General features: G+C 41.1%; 1 protein-coding gene across 2 annotated transcripts in view; it reads left to right on the forward strand.

The window, feature by feature from the left end:
• Positions 1-774: 774 nt before the first annotated feature.
• Positions 775-16,805, forward strand: part of LOC132827074 (aldehyde dehydrogenase, mitochondrial-like) — a 38,371-nt gene continuing 22,340 nt past the window's right edge. The window contains exons 1-4 of one of the 2 annotated variants that reach the window (XM_060843526.1): positions 775-876; positions 5,329-5,433; positions 6,797-6,937; positions 14,976-15,055. In XM_060843526.1, the coding sequence (XP_060699509.1) occupies positions 838-876; positions 5,329-5,433; positions 6,797-6,937; positions 14,976-15,055 (365 nt within the window). In that variant the 5' untranslated portion in view covers positions 775-837. Of the gene's footprint in view, positions 877-995; positions 1,230-5,328; positions 5,434-6,796; positions 6,938-14,975; positions 15,056-16,805 lie in introns of those variants that run through there. The other variant, XM_060843525.1, reaches the window with a different exon arrangement.

The following is a 16,805-nucleotide window of genomic DNA, read 5'->3' on the forward strand; positions in this document are numbered from 1 at the left end:
GTCAGTTCAGTGATTGACGGCGGAATGGGGCGGGTCAGTTCAGTGATTGACGGCGGAATGGGGCGGTCAGATCAGTGATTGACTTTGGAATGGGGCGGGTCAGTTCAGTGATTGACGGCGGAATGAGGCGGGTCATATCAGTGATTGACGGCGGAATGGGGCGGGTCAGATCAGTGATTGACGGCGGAATGGGGCGGGTCAGTTCAGTGATTGACGGCGGAATGGGGCGGTCAGATCAGTGATTGACGGCGGAATGGGGCGGTCAGATCAGTGATTGACGGCGGAATGGGGCGGTCAGATCAGTGATTGACGGCGGAATGGGGCGGGTCAGTTCAGTGATTGACGGCGGAATGGGGCGGGTCATATCAGTGATTGACGGCGGAATGGGGCGGGTCAGATCAGTGATTGACTTTGGAATGGGGCGGGTCAGTTCAGTGATTGACTTTGGAATGGGGCGGGTCAGTTCAGTGATTGACGGCGGAAGGGGGCGGGTCAGATCAGTGATTGACTTTGGAATGGGGCGGGTCAGTTCAGTGATTGACTTTGGAATGGGGCGGGTCAGTTCAGTGATTGACGGCGGAATGGGGCGGGTCAGTTCAGTGATTGACGGCGGAATGGGGCGGGTCAGATCAGTGATTGACGGCGGAATGGGGCGGGTCAGATCAGTGATTGACGGCGGAATGGGGCGGGTCAGTTCAGTGATTGACGGCGGAATGGGGCGGGTCAGATCAGTGATTGACGGCGGAATGGGGCGGGTCATGTGATGATCGATGGAAAGAAGCTGTTAACGATCACGAATGACCGTTCGCGGGAGAAAGTCAAGCTGCGGAGGAGGGAATGTGGACCAGGACCAGGACCATTGATTGGCGTCGCCAGGTTTGGAATTGAGGGTCATTTTCGAAAATACTTCTCTCGTTCCGCCTCCAGGATCCTGTCCGGGTTTTCTCAGTCTCGATTTGAATTTAAATTTCCTGTTGATTGGCAGCTGGGAGTGGGTGTTGGCTTTTGGCAGGAGGGTGTGTTAGAGAATCGTGAAGGAACTGGTAGAGGTTTATGTTTTACTTTGTAACGCGAGTTGAAGTGTTTGCTTTTCCTTACACGACATGTTGTGGTCGAGAGTCAGTCGGCTTCCCAGAGTGTTTACCCCAGTTACCTCTGGAGTAAAGAGATATTCTGCGGCTGCAGCACTTCCAGCTCCAAACACTCAGCCAGATGTTTACTATGATAAGGTAAAAGGACATGGGCTGTCTAAATAACCACGAAAGTTGATTATGTAACGATCAAAGATGCATTTGAAGCTGTACAGAAATGTAAATGATTAGCAAACAAAACTAACGATTTAAATCAATTAAAAAGGTCATGTAAAGAACTTCAATTTTTAAATGTGGATCATTGTTAGATTTGTTTTTTGCAGATAGCATTTCCGTCGTTGAATCTCGAACCGTCGACATTGCGCGTGACCAGAAACTTGATTTGACCAGCCAAATAAATACTCTGGCTATAAGAACAAAGAACAAGGCTAGGTAACCCTCAACTCGGAATTTCACAAGCCTTCTGAACACCTATAAGATAGAAATCAAGGGTGTAATTCTAAAAAAACTTTCCACTTCTGGTACAGCTCCTATCTTGTACTTTGAGCTGTGCAAGGCAAGGCACTCCTTAATTGGCATTACGTTTACTATGCTGACAATGTGTTGTTGGTTAAAGCACAGCAGGTTAGGCAGCATCCAAGGAACAGGAAATCTGACGTTTTGGGCCAGAGCCCTTTATCAGGAATGAGGAGAATGTGCCAGGCAGGCTAAGATAAAAGGTAAGGAGGAGGGACTTGGGGGAGGGGCGATGGTGGAAGGCGGTCAGCCCAGATGGCCTCCTTCTTCAAGGACCGCAGATTCCCCCCAGACGTGATCGACGATGCCCTCCACCGCATCTCCTCCGCTTCCCGCTCCTCCGCCCTTGAGCCCCGCTCCTCCAAACGCCACCAAGACAGAACCCCACTGGTTCTCACCTACCACCCCACCAACCTCCGCATACAGCGTATCATCCGCCGTCATTTCTGCCACCTCCAAACGGACCCCACCACCAGGGATATATTTCCCTCCCCTCCCCTATCAGCGTTCCGCAAAGACCACTCCCTTCGTGACTCCCTCGTCAGGTCCACACCCCCCACCAACCCAACCTCCATTCCCGGCACCTTGCCCGGAAACCGCAGGAAATGTAAAACTTGCGCCCACACCTCCTCCCTCACTTCCCTCCAAGGCCCCAAGGGATCCTTCCATATCCGCCACAAGTTCACCTGTACCTCCACACACATCATCTATTGCATCTGCTGCAACCGATGTGGCCTCCTCTACATTGGGGAGACGGGCCGCCTACTTGCGGAACGCTTCAGAGAACACCTCAGGGATGCCCGGACCAACCAACCAACCCAACCACCCCGTGGCTCAACACTTTAACTCTCCCTCCCACTCCACCGAGGACATGCAGGTCTTTGGACTCCTCCATCGGCAGAACATAACAACACGACGGCTGGAGGAGGAGCGCCTCATCTTCCGCCTGGGAACCCTCCAACCACAAGGAATGAACTCGGATTTCTCCAGTTTCCTCATTTCCCCTCCCCCCCCCCCCCCCCCCCCAACCTTGTCTCAGTCGGTTCCCTCAACTCAGCACCGCCCTCCTAACCTGCAATCTTCTTCCTGACCTCTGCCCCCACCCCACTCCAGCCTATCACCCTCACCTTGACTTCCTTCCACCTATTACATCTCCATCGCCCCTCCCCCAAGTCCCTCCTCCCTACCTTTTTATCTTAGCCTGCCTGGCACATTCTCCTCATTCCTGAAGAAGGGCTTATGCCTGAAACGTCGAATTTCCTGTTCCTTGGATGCTGCCTAACCTGCTGTGCTTTAACCAGCAACACATTTTCAGCTCTGATCTCCAGCATCTGCAGACCTCACTTTTTACTATTACACTTACTATGTTAAACATCCATTCTGCCGCCACCATCATGTGCAAACTGTGCTGGAACAAATTTTAAATGTCTTTCAAAATACAGGATAAGCATCAGCTCCATAAATTTAAGTTGCACACCACCCTGACTTGGAAATATAATATTTCCACACTGGGTTACAATCTTTAAACTCTCTACTGCACAGCAATGTATTTTCATCCTCTGGAAAGAATTGCAAGTGCTTCAGGCAATTAACTACTACCTCAGGCAAGAACTGTTTGCTGTGCTCACAATCTAGTTATGTAATAATGGTCTTTGACCACTTGAAAATGTTTCTAGGAAATAAGCAGTAAAAATCCCTATAGATTTCTGTAACAGGACTTTTTAAACCCTTAATGTTATCCGTAAAAGTCTGAGGTTTTTTTTTAGACTTTAAAAAATTACCTCTGAAATGTGCTAACAAAACCTTTTGACTTGACCTTTTTCAGAATCTGAATTTGCCTTTTTGCCAAGGGATGTGTTTATGGGATATTACTGTATTGGAATGGTTAACTAATAATTACAGTATCGATTATTTGATTGTTTTCCTATAGCTAAGTTATATTAAATTCCTTTTTTCTTTTGTTTGTATTTTAACTATTGTGTTTAAATTTTTGTTTCACTTGCTGTTAACTATTTTGACCAGTTGTGTCGTATCTGGAAGAATGCACTTCACGTCTACTCTTTCGAATAAAAAAAATTGGGGTTTAGGATACCTTTTTCTAAACAAAAAAGACTTTGAAGTGATCTGGTCTAGTCCATAACCCCAATTAGGCTTATAACTAAGCTATTCTACACATTAGTGTCTGCCTGACAGTGTAAAATTGCCCAGGTATATTCAGTTCACAAAGTAGGACAGGCCTGATTTCATTAAAACCGCTCCATCAAATAGATCTCAATCAATAGCAAACTTAAATGCAATCAGCTCTGCTTCCAGCAGCATTTATTTACCAATAACCTAGCTACGTCTGATTTGTAGAATTATCCTAAACTACACCTTCAAACCCTATCTCACATAGTCCAACATGGACAAAGATCTAAATTCTGGGGGTGCATTATGATCAAGACTAAGTATGACATCAAGGAGCTCTAATAATGTTGTCGGTGGAAATCAGAAAAACACCACTGAGTCAGATAAGACTCCAAAGGAAGCTGGCTTTGGTGATGACAATCATTGCAAGAACAGAACATTTCTGAACAGTTTTTTTGGCACGATCCTAACTCCACCATCTTCAAATGCTTTAATGATAAATGATCATGAAATGTATAAATGAAAATGTTTTGAATTCAAAGTTCAGCATAGTTTCAAACTCCTCTGAAGCAACCCATGTCTGGATGAAGTGAGACTGGGACAACATTTAAACATGGATTCTTGTATTGCAAATAACCTTCATACTCACAAAAGTGCCAGGAGTTAGCCATCTCCAATGAGAGAGATCCAGTAATTTCACCTTTTTAGTTTGAATGAAATTATTATTGTATCTCCTGAAATCCAATTCCTTTGGGCCGTATTAGACCAGATACTTTAACAGTACCAGGCAAATAAATAGTGATGATAAAACGGAGTAAAGACTACATAACTTGCCTCCTTGCCAAAGGTGCAAATAAGTGTTGGATTACTCCCCTGAATGAATGCATGCAACTCCAACAATACTCAACTCTACATCATCCAAGTCAAAGATTGACACCCCATCTCTCACTTTAAACATTGACTCTCTGCACAACCAGTTGAATGTGTTGCAGCATGTACCTAGTCAACTATGCATGCTGTTTAGGACTATCATACCAAACACATGGGACATTATATCACTCTAGACCTGAGGAAGCATAGCATTGTGCCTTGGAAATATAGCACAGTCTCTTCATTCTCGGTCAAAAATCTGGAACACCTCTAGGTGTGCTGCCTTCAGCACTTGCTGAAGGGCAATTAGCAATGGGGCATAATTGCTGGCCTTACCAGCAGTATCCACATCTCCATTTTTTTAAAAAAAAATATCGCTTTTTGTACCCTGGTCAAATATTCATTCACAGGCTTCTTATTCAAATAATTAATTTGTTAATAGCCAAGTAAATAACTACATGACCCAATTTCTTTCGAAATGTATGACTTATTTTTCACTCTTCCTCTTTTGATCCAATGCCAGATCAGTTCCTCTTCAAAGGCTAAGATTAGGTCAGTCAGAAAATTGGGGACAAAATCCCTACCTCAGTTTTGAAAGTCATGTTATTTGAATTCTGCCGTGACCATTTCACAATCACTAATAAAGAAAACCCAAGAAATTTAATGTCCCATCCTCAACATAAAGTAGTTTGTCATTTGAGATTTTTTTTTCATCCTTTTACAGATCTTTATCAACAATGAATGGCATGATGCAGTCAGTAAGAAAACATTCCCAACCATCAACCCTTCCACGGGGGAAATCATCTGCCAAGTTGCCAAGGGAGATAAGGTAATTTGAGTAACCATTCTTTTGTCTATTTCTCATAATTTTGTCCTTTCACTTCACCAAATGCTTTCTTTCTATCTTTAATCTACATACTAAATTTAGTATGGACAAATGTATGGAAAATTGATCAGGTATTGATTGTAAATACTGATAATATTATGGAAACAAAACATCTAAGATGCCTTGAATTATAATGGAAATTTGTTCAAAAGTAAGCCCTTTTGATGGCTTAATGAATAAAGGTACCATACTGTCTTGAGTGGAGGTTGAATATTTTGGGCCTTAATTAAAGAAAGAAACTGTGAAGATTCTTAAATGACTTGACAGGGTAGATATAGGAAAGTTGTTTCTCCCTTTTTTATGGGAAAGTCTAGAACCACAAGGCATAATCTCAATAAGGGATCACACATTTAAAACAGATTAGAAGGACTTGAGAGGGTAGTGAATCTATGGAATTCTTTACTGCATAAAGGGGTAATGAGGCTGGGTTGTTAAATATATGCAGGGCTGTTTATAGACACCCTTAATCAATAAGGGAATTGAGGATTATGGGAAAACGCAGGAAAGTGCAGTTGAGGATAATCAGCCATGATCTCATTGAATGATGGAGCGCAGTTAATAGGCTGAATGGCCTACTTGTGGTCCGAAGGTTTGAGAGAATTAATAATCATGTGAGAGAATAGCAGTTTATTGTCACATGTACTGTTACAAAAATAATCATGAAAATCTTTAAAATTCACTTACCACAGTGCCTGAATTAATGACAAGTCATAAATAAGAAGTGTGTGGGAGGTTGGGGGGGCAAATGTAAAAGTTCATCACAGTTCACTTAATTCCTGGGATGGGGTATGTTGGAAAACGAGACCACACCTGTCTGCGACCACCGCCATGCTGAGACAAGACTTTCAATTGGGCAGTTGGAAGATCCAGAAGCCAGAGCAAAAGAAGGAAGAACTAGTTCCAGTTACGAAAGGACACATTTTAAGGTGGAGACAGTGGGGAATAAAAAGCTAGTTGTAATCGAGAATGTATTGCCTGACAAAATATTGAAAGATTTCAGTTATTTTTCTGAATGGAATTGATCTAAACAAGCAAAGTGGAATGGGAGTGCTGAAATCTTTCAACAAGATATAGGTACAATGGACCAAATGGTCGCCTTCTGTTCCATGAAGTGTGTTGAAAGGTATTCATCTAGAATTGCAGCAAACAACTCCAATTTTAGTTGTCATTTTCAATGAATGTATTTAAAAATTTTCTTTACAATTTCTGGTAACTGATAGTCACTTAAATGTTTATTTTTTCTTGACTATTGTCAAATGCTTGCTTTCTATGTGTGCCTCATGTTTGGTATTTAATATGTCCACAGGATGATGTGAATAAGGCAGTGAAGGCAGCAAAAGAAGCATTTAGATTTGGATCTCCATGGCGATCAATGGATGCATCACATAGAGGGGTCCTTATAAACCGTCTAGCTGATCTCATTGAGCGTGATCGAGCATATTTAGCAGCAAGTATTCCTTTTGTTGTTGCACTTGGGAGTCTATTTTACTTTGCCTTTGCTGTAATGTTTTGCAAACGTTTTGTAACCCTCCAGCATTCCCAAATTCTGTCCTAGAATTCCTTATTTCCTGTTTTCTTTCTTTACTTGGATTTTCAACATGAGCAGGACTTTTCAAATTGACTTGGACCACATCCCTAACAGTAACATCTGTCCTTCAGCTTATTTATCTATGATTACAGATGTATTGGTACAAGAATCAAACAATTTGGTCAATGTACGGCTATATACAAAAAAGGGGATAATTCCGGTTGTGGAAACTACAGTGATTTCCATCCTCTCCGTTGATGTAAGATCTTGGTCTCCATCCTCCTGAAGAATTTGTCCTGGTGTTAGGTTCTTTTCCTGAGGTTTCACACATGAGATGCAACTCGCACACACCAACTTCTGCAAACAGTTAAAGCTTATTAAAGCCTGTACAAGCTAGGTGACCCTTTTGACTCCCTTTGCAGACATATTAAGTCGAGTCAAAGATGCCCCAAACAAAGGAAACGCACCTCCTTTGTAAAAGTCAGTTGGTAATGCTAACAGGTACTATGACCACTAACCCCCTCTCTCTCCTTTTTTTTCCCCCCCCATATTACCCCAGGTACAATGGTAAGATTAGGTCATCCTCTGAGATAATGTAAATGCATTAATCCTGAGGAATTGTTATGCAAATGATTTCCTGACTGATTTCCCAAGACAATGTAGATGTGATATGTCCTAGCTTTGGGGGATGGCTATGAAAGCAATTTTGAATGGAAGGGATTGAATGAAAGTCTTTTTTTGATTAAAAACAGGAGAGTAGTAGTAAATGGCTGGCCAAATCCACATTCCTGTATGAATGTCACCTCCACCCAAAGACAGTACAGTTAACCCTTTAAATTTACATTAATGTTCAGAGAGTACAATTTAATCTTTTAACATTACATTTCATCTATCATTCCATGATAACCACCTAGATGACACTACCAGCATTCACAAGACTCTGGCAGTTGGTATTTAAGCAAGTTACTCTCGCAAAACATGCAAAATTACTAGTCCTGCAGTAAGTAGAATTTAGAGAATCCATCCGAGTGCGGGAAAAAGTTTACCAGTAAGATTCTTAAATCTACAGTCCTTCGTGACCACTCCACCTCTCCAAGTTGAATGGAAACGATCTAGTTATCCAAAATCTCCTTTAGTAAATTTCATCCTGAAAACAAAATTTCAGTCTGTCCTTCAGCATGACTCCACAGAGAAATCTGAATTCTTGGATAAGGGCAGTTAAATATTTAACAAAACTGACAAGACTCCCATCCTTGCAGAGATGCTTCAGATGGAGAATACCCGAGCATCTGAGCATGAAGTGTTGCAGCTGCAGGGTAGCTGAAAGCAGCATTCTTTGCTGCTTATGTCCCTGCTCTGCTGTCAAATGTAACAAAGCCAACAGGCTGTTGTGATGTTAGCTTGATCAGTGAACCTTCATATCCCTTCAATAATTGAAAGACAAGGTAAAGCTCACGTGGTTTAATGTCCGTAGGAAGGCCACTGACAAAAAACATACTGACCTCCTCTTCACTGTTGTTAGCTACTTAATTTTTTTGTGCCCATGACTATGGGGGGCTGATTGAATCTGTTGGATCAGAATGTGAAGGGGTGGGCATTCTCTGAAGGTGTGCTTCTCCTGTGAATGGAGAAACTCTAGAGATGATGTTAGCTGTTGAAAGTACCTCTACATTTTCCCCTCTCATTCCTTGCCAAGGTGGCTATCGGTATAAAGACAGTCATACATTTAACTACATTAAATTGTCTGTCTATTTCAGCATTCTCAGTCATCTTGAAGTCTGTTAGTGTTTACTGTTTATAAAGTTTTTTATAATCCATAAACTTCTAAATTGTACTGCCTAAACAATTCAGTCAATTATAAACAACAATCAATGGTCCTAAAATCAAACTGTTGGGTGACCTCATTCAGGCTAGTCAAAAAATGTTTTTCTTTAACAAATTAATACTTGGTTAATGTGAAAGCTGTCAGGAAAAGTATTTCAAAAATCTAGCACAGCAAGAAAACAATGTTTCCTGTGCTTTAGCCATTAAAGAGGCAGTTGCAGTTCAGATTTAAATCTCAAATATTCATGGGAAACAAATGTAGAATATTTCTCAATGAAATTTTCCAAATAAAACAGTCAAAATAAGTGGCAACTTTGGTAGAGATCAACATTTTTTTTGAATTTGCAATACAAACAGAGCCAAAAGTTCTAATTATCTGAAATCTTATCAAAACATCAAAATTAAAATGCACTTTTTTTTTGTGAATTTTTTTTTAAAAAAGCCAAGGTATTTTGATACAATACCCTCTTTTGGCTAAAGCATGGCCACTGACAATTTTTTTTTTGAAACAGGCATTGTAGAATTTTAAACAACTCGAGGGTTCAAGGTCCTCGATCAATTTGTTTTAAGGTTACAACTTTGTTCATTTTAAAAAGGACATAATGTTGTATAATGTAAAAACAACCTTATTACATAGCCCACAAAATATATTGAATTGAGATCCTAATTCAAATAAGGCAAAACCATTTCTGAACCAGTATTTTAACAAACCAAAATATTTAAATAAGCACTCTCTCTCAGCATGGCAATTTATATTGAAGTTCCCTTTTTTTCACCCAAGTCATCAAAGTACAACCTTAATTTCAGCATTTTGTTTTCCACATCCCCTCAATGAAATTACACTTATAAAAAGAGAAAGCCCTCAAAGGGGCCCACATGGCACTGCAGTCCAAGCCACTCCCTTTCCCCAGAAGAAGGACTTGCCGAATTAAGTCCATAACCCAGAAACTGAGACTTCCACAACAAAAACCCACACAAAGCTTCCCCAGTAATGTACTTCACTGTCAGGATCCGAGCAGACTGACTCCATTTTCTCCCCCTTTCCTGGTGACGTCATGCCATTCCAAAAGTACTTCTAAGGGGAGGTGTGGGGAATAAAACTAATAACTTTAAGAATACCAACTTTTGTTTAGATGATTTTCTTTGAAGTTCCTGATTTCTAACTTTAATCTCGTCACTAGGGGAATCCAAACTCCTTTTTCCAGTTTCTCACCCCCTTTCTCACTTTTTACTTCTCACAGGGACTCGAACCCCTTTTCTTACTCTATATGTTTGCGGACTCTAACCCCAATCAAAACCCTGGGGACTATAACACACCAGTCAAAACCCTTTCTCATGCACGGCGACTCATTGGTGTGCAAGTGTGAGAGTTACCTCAAAGATTCCGTCGCCACCAAGTCCCAGGAAATGAGCGGTCAACTGCGTTAAGTTTAGAAAGCAAGATCAAGGTGGATCTTGCCTTGTTGGCCCATCATTCTCTTGCAACTAACAGTCAGATGATCGCTTTTTAAGTCTACCTGGAAGCTCCGTGTATGTTGGAATCCCACTGCTGCCACCATATACAGTCATAGAGCCATAGAGATGCATAGCATGGAAACAGACCCATCAGTCCAACCCGTCCATGCCGACCAGATTATTCTAACCTAATCTAGTCCCACCTACCAGTACCCTGCCTGAATACCTCTAAACCCTTCCTGTTCATTTGCCCATTCAGATGCCTTTTAAATGTTGCAATTGTTCTAGCCTCCACCACTTCCTCTGGCAGCTCATTCCATACATGTACCACCCTCTGCATGATAAGGTTGCCCTTTGGGTGTCTCCTTATTTTTTCCCCCCTCACCCTAAACAGATGCACTCTCGTTCTGAACTCTTCCCACCCCAGGAAGAGACCTTGTCTGTTTATCCTATCCATGCCCCTCGTGATTTTATAAACCTGTATTAGATTGCCCCTCAGCCTCTGGCGCTCCAGGGAAAACAGCCCCAGCCTATTCAGCCTCTCCCTCTAGCTCATTCTACAAACCTGGCAACATCCTTTTAAATATTTTCTGAACCGTTTCAAGTTTCATAACATCCTTGCAGGCCATTTTTCAAAAGTGGCCTAACCAATGTCCTGTATAGCCACATGACCTACCAACTCCTGTACTCAGTACTCTGACCAATAAAGGAAAGCATATCAAATACTGCCTTCACTATCCTACCTACTTGTGATTCTTATTAGGTTCTTTTCCCGAGGTTTTATATGAGATGTAACCTCTGCAAACAGTTAAATTTTATTAAAGCCTGTACAAGCTAGGTGACCCCTTTGACCCTCCTTGCAGGTGTACAAAGTGGAGTCAGATGCTCTGGATAAAAGAACCACCCCACTCCCAATAACCACATGTTACCCCAGGTACAATGGTAGGATGAGGTCATCCTTGGAAAAATAAATATAAATGCCTTAATCTTGGGTAATTGTTATGCAAACTATTTCCTGACTGCATAATTCCCCATGACAATGTAGATGTGATATGTCCTACCTTCAGGGGATGGCTATGAAAGCACTTCTGAATGGGAGGGACTAAATGAGAGTTTAATTTGATAACAGCAGAAGAGTAGTGTGGGTGGCACAGTGATTAGCACTGCTGCCTCACAGCGCCAGAGATCTGGGTTCAATTCCTGCCTCAGGCGACTGACTGTGTGGAGTTTGCACGTTCTCCCCGTGTCTGCGTGGGTTTCTTCTGGGTGCTGCGGTTTCCTCCCACAGTTCAAAGATGTGCAGGTCAGGTGAATTGGCCATGCTAAATTGCCCGTACTGTTAGGTAAGGGATAAATGTAGGGGTATGGGTGGGTTGCACTTCGGCGGGTCGGTGTGGACTTGTAGGGCTAAGTAATCTAATCTAGTAGTAAATGGCTGGCCAAATGAAGTGTGAGCCATCCACATTCCTGTATGAATGTCTTTCCCCCACCCAAAGACAGTACAATTAACCCTTTAACATTAAATTGTACACTCTGAACATTAGTGTAATCTTCTAACATTACACTGGAAACCCAGTGTTGTTTCCAACCATATTCTTGGTACTGAAGGCATGGTCTTTATGGTTGGGCAGATCCAGGAAAAATATTGGGACAAAAGTCCAGAATTATTCCTTGCCTTTATCAACCTGACAGAGGTGTTTGATTCTCTAAATTGTGAAACCCTATAGATTATTCTCCAGTGCTTTGATCGTTCAATGAAGTTTGTCACCATCCTGTAACCCCATGCATGATATTTTTGCTCTGCTGAGCAAACCACACCTTGTACATCTAGACTAGGATCAAACAAGGTTGTGTGATCACCTGTATCTTGCTCACCTATCTGACCATAGTCATTCCCTTCATCCAACATGAACTACCATTCAGTAGTCCAATATATTCTAGATGGCATGCTATTTGACCTTGGTTATTTTCAGCAAAAACAAAGCTCATCCCCATGGGTGACAATGACCTACTGGTTGCATAATGGCTGAACAACACAGGAGGCACAAAGTATGCTTAATCTTTTTCAGCATGTTGAAATAACATAAATGGCTTGTCCTCAAATGTCAAGGCAAAGTCTTCCACCCACTTTCCCCTGCATTCCAATTTCCCCACATCTAACCACACACACACACACACACACACACACACACAACTTTTTTTTGGGTAGAAGGATGGCTCTGAAGTACATGCAGTTTGTTTTCTTTTTGCACCTTTTCCAAGAAGTTGCACCAATGAAGTCCAGCATAAAGTATTGTGCCAGCAGTGCTCCCTTCAACTTGAAACGATGTGTCTTGGACAACAGGAATTTTTGGAATTCAAGAAAGGTCCTGATATGCAAGGCTGTGGTGTTGACCACTTTCCTGTACTACAATGAAAATTAGATTGTGATAAACGCATTAAGATTTTTGAAAGTTGGCACCAGCAATGCTTATGTGAAGTTCTGGGAATCTAACTGACTGCTGGACAATGTGAGCATCTTCTGTGAAGCTGCATCTACCAGCATTAAAATGTTGCTCCTAAAGAACCAACCCAGGCACAGGTGAATGCCCAAAACCACCTTCTGGGGCATGTTCTTTCTGGTTCTCCATTACTCAAAAGATAGCCAAAGGAAAAGGTATATGCATATGTTCAAAGCTGCCCCAAAACACAGGCATTAACTCTATTGACTGACTACAGAGTTAGAAGCTGCTAACTGCTTCGCATGCGATTTTCCTGATCCATTTAAGGTGCAAACAGTTTCAAGGCTTGGTGTCTCAATCATGAGTTGTAGCAGCAGAGGAGAAGGAAGCCAACCTGAGGCTGTGAATACATTTCCCAACTACAGTGTGGCTTCCTTGAGCGGGGGATTGAAAATTGGGCATTTGAGTCATTTGACTACTCATCTAGTCTGCCACATATTATCATAAAATAAACCAAAGAACTGCAGATGCTGGAAACCTGAAAGAAATACTAAGTTCCTGGAGAAACTTAGTATCTTTGACAGCATCTGTGGAGAGAAAGCAGTGTTTAACATTTTGGGTCCAGTGACCCTCCTTCAGAACCCTTGATGCCTGAATTCTGCCATACATCATCCTTGATTCCAAGGGACCATCGCTGATCAGAAACAACAGTTGATTAGGAGGTGGAAGTTTTTATTCAAGTTCTTTCACAGAATGCCCCAGAGGGCAATGAAGAGTCCACCACACTGTGGATTTGGAGTCACATGTAGACCATACCAGGTGAAAATGGCAGTTTCCCTCCCTAAAGGACATTAGTGAAACAGATGGGTTTGTTTCCAACAATTAACAATGGATTCCTGCTGGTCTTAGACTCTTAATTCTAGATGTTTATTGAATTCAAATTCCACCATCTGCCATAATGGGATTCGAACTCTGGTCCTGAGAATGTTACCTAGGTCTTTGGATTAAAATACAGCAATAATATCCTTAAGCCATTGCCCCTCCAGGAGTTCTTAGTGATGGAATAAATGTACATTGGAAACTTATCTACCTCAGTTAAGATGACAAGGTTGCAAAAGTCTAGTTGAGCCTTAGACAATGACCAAGTAATTGAGTGGAATTAAAAGATTGGGGGCCAAAGACCATGGCTTTGACCTCCACAATACCTATTGTGAAAAAAGTTCTGCTCTTTTAAGGATTCTACATGCCTAACTAACCAGGCAAATCAGAGATACTAGAAGTGTAGTGTGAAAAGATTAAATTAGAATATCTCTCTGGACATGTAATATTAAAGGGTTAAACTGCACTGACTCCACATTATGGAGATGGGTGGGGACGATATTCATGCAGAAATACAGACGGTTCTGACCCCATTTAGACAATCATTTCCTGCTACTCACTGTACTATTATCAAATTAAACTAACATTCAATCTCTTCAGTAATGCATTCATAGCCGTCACCTGAAGCTAGGGCATATTACACTTACATTGTCTTGGAGATTCACCGAGTCAGGAAATCGTCTGCATAATGATTTCCCAGGATTAGGGTATTTACATTTGAATTACCTCAGAGGATGATTTCATCTTACCATTGTACCTAGGGTAATGTGACTGTGAGGGAGTGGCTAGAGTACCTGTAAGCATTACCAACTGATCTGTATAAAGTGGATTGTTTTCTTTAGAGGCCTCTTTGACTCGACTTCGTCCGCCAGCGAAGAGGTCCAAAGGGTCACCTAGTTTGTAAATTTTAACTGTTTGCAGAAGTTGGTGCATGCAAATTGCATCTCGTGTGTGAAATCTTGGGGGGGGGGGGATAAATACCTAAGAGGGTGAGCAGTTGTTGTGGGTGTCATCAGTATAAATGTTTTAAAATGTCAGCTAAGACCATGATGAAGTTAGAATTGGGCAAGGACTGATCCTTGGAAGTTTTTATAACTAATATTTGAGCAAAGAGTCTGTTGCCAACATGTTTGTTCTAATTGCTGAGTTGACTTTGAAATTTACAGTACCCTAATAAAATGTTCATACAGTCCAATGAAGTGATCTGGAAGCAGTGTTGCTGTCGTGGTTTGGCTGTTAATTAGAAATATGCTGGCCAGTCTTGGTTAGACAGAAGGCTAAATTTAGAAGTAGTGATGTGTGTGTGATCTGCCTCTGATCAGTTAGTCACTTTATTGTAATTCCATGTTGTTTTTCAGTCATTGGAGACGTTGGACAATGGAAAACCATACCACGTAGCCTACATGGCAGACCTAAATTTAGTTATCAAATGTCTCAGGTACACATTATTTTATGTACCTTCTTCAGTTCTTACTGTTAAGAGTTTATTTAATGTTGCTTGGCTATAGAAAAATTAGTATTTTCAATTTGTTCTCTTTTACTTCATTAAGTAATTGATTTTTAAGTGCATTTTACTGATCTGTAAAAAGCAGCGTCTTGTTTAACTAAGTTTTCTGCTGAGAATTCTTTCTAAATTTATTTGAATTGTTTTTGTAAGTATTCAGCTGAACCTTTATCAAGAATTAAGATTTGACATCAGGACAAAAATGTGGGTCCCAACCCTGACACAGTCACTGAGTCATGCTCATCTGCTCTATCTTCAGGACTCAGCAAATTAAATTGCCTTCAAGGAGGCTTGTCTAATTTTGGGGTAACATAGATGGCCTCTGCAGGTATGAGTTATTGGAATGCCTAAGGCTGGGAAAGGTAGGGGATTGCAAGCATCTCGACGTGAAGATCTGATTTCCCTTCTCCAGCAAGATCAATGTTGGGAGCCCAGGGCTCCTCGGATGCTGCCTGAACTGCTGTGCTCTTCCAGCACCACTAAACCAGAATGTTGGGAGCCTGTCTGGTTGGCAACCAACAAGCAATTTTCAAAAATTTCCTACTTGCAAAGTTGACACTGTGGACTTTCACCTCCGAACATTGAATGATTGTTCTAAGAAATGCTTTTATCATTCTATTTGTGACCACTTTAATTTATCAACAGACTTTTTAAAAACAAATATGCATAAAATGTTGGTGTATCACAAACATTACACGTCCTGTGTATTTGAAGTTATGATATGCTATTTGTATATCAAAGTTTAGCCTGGGAAAGATGAACTGCTTCAAATTTGGACACAAGTGGAAAGTTAGATTTACATTCTGTTCCACATTTGTTGTAAGCACATTCTAGATTTGAATGCAATGAAGGATTTGTTTGGGAAATAATGAGACTGTTAATGCTGCATTGGTGAATTTTTTTCACCACTTAAATTTTAAAATAAAACCACAAACTAATATTTGGAGGGTATTTAAGCAACCTGTCTCTTTCAGAACGCATGTCAAGATATTAAAGCTCTTCTGAAAACTCTACTGCATTCATACAATGAATGAAAGATTAGTTATTTGGAGAGATTTCAGAAACAAGGGCACTTCATCTTGGAAGCAAAGGTGGAGGAGGTTTGATGTTTTCAAAATTGTGAAGGATTTTAGTGAAATAAATAAGAAATGGGTGGCTGAAGAATCAGGAATCAGTGGGACAGATTTAGTGATTGAAAGGGCAAAATAAGGAAACTTTTTTTTAAAACGCAAACTATTGGAAATCTGTTTGTAATGCTGACATTAGACCCAAAATAATAGTGTTAAAGCTAGACCACATTAAAATGAATGTTCCTCCTATTTTCTCCCTATTTTGAGCTAGCAGAATGGTTTTAAATAAAAAGTTCCTCTCTTTGGAAACAATGGGATCCCCTTGGTATTATCAAATTCACAGTATATTAAGCTACATTTTTGATGACTTTTCACTAATGTGATCGGGAATACATTGCCCAAGAAATGGTGGAATCAAAAATGGTTTGAAAGGAAATTGGCTAAATTGCCAAAAGGAACCAATTTGCAGAGCTATGGTTCCCATGCCAGTTGGATTGCAGTTATTCATGGTGCAATTGCGAAGGCAATTAGCAATGGGCAAATAAATGCTGATAATGCTTATCTGAGAAATATTTTTTTAAAGTGGGCTTAAGTGATCTCTCAAATAGACAGAA

The sequence above is a fragment of the Hemiscyllium ocellatum genome, chromosome 24 (assembly GCF_020745735.1).
Source record: "Hemiscyllium ocellatum isolate sHemOce1 chromosome 24, sHemOce1.pat.X.cur, whole genome shotgun sequence".
Lineage (NCBI taxonomy): Eukaryota > Metazoa > Chordata > Chondrichthyes > Orectolobiformes > Hemiscylliidae > Hemiscyllium > Hemiscyllium ocellatum.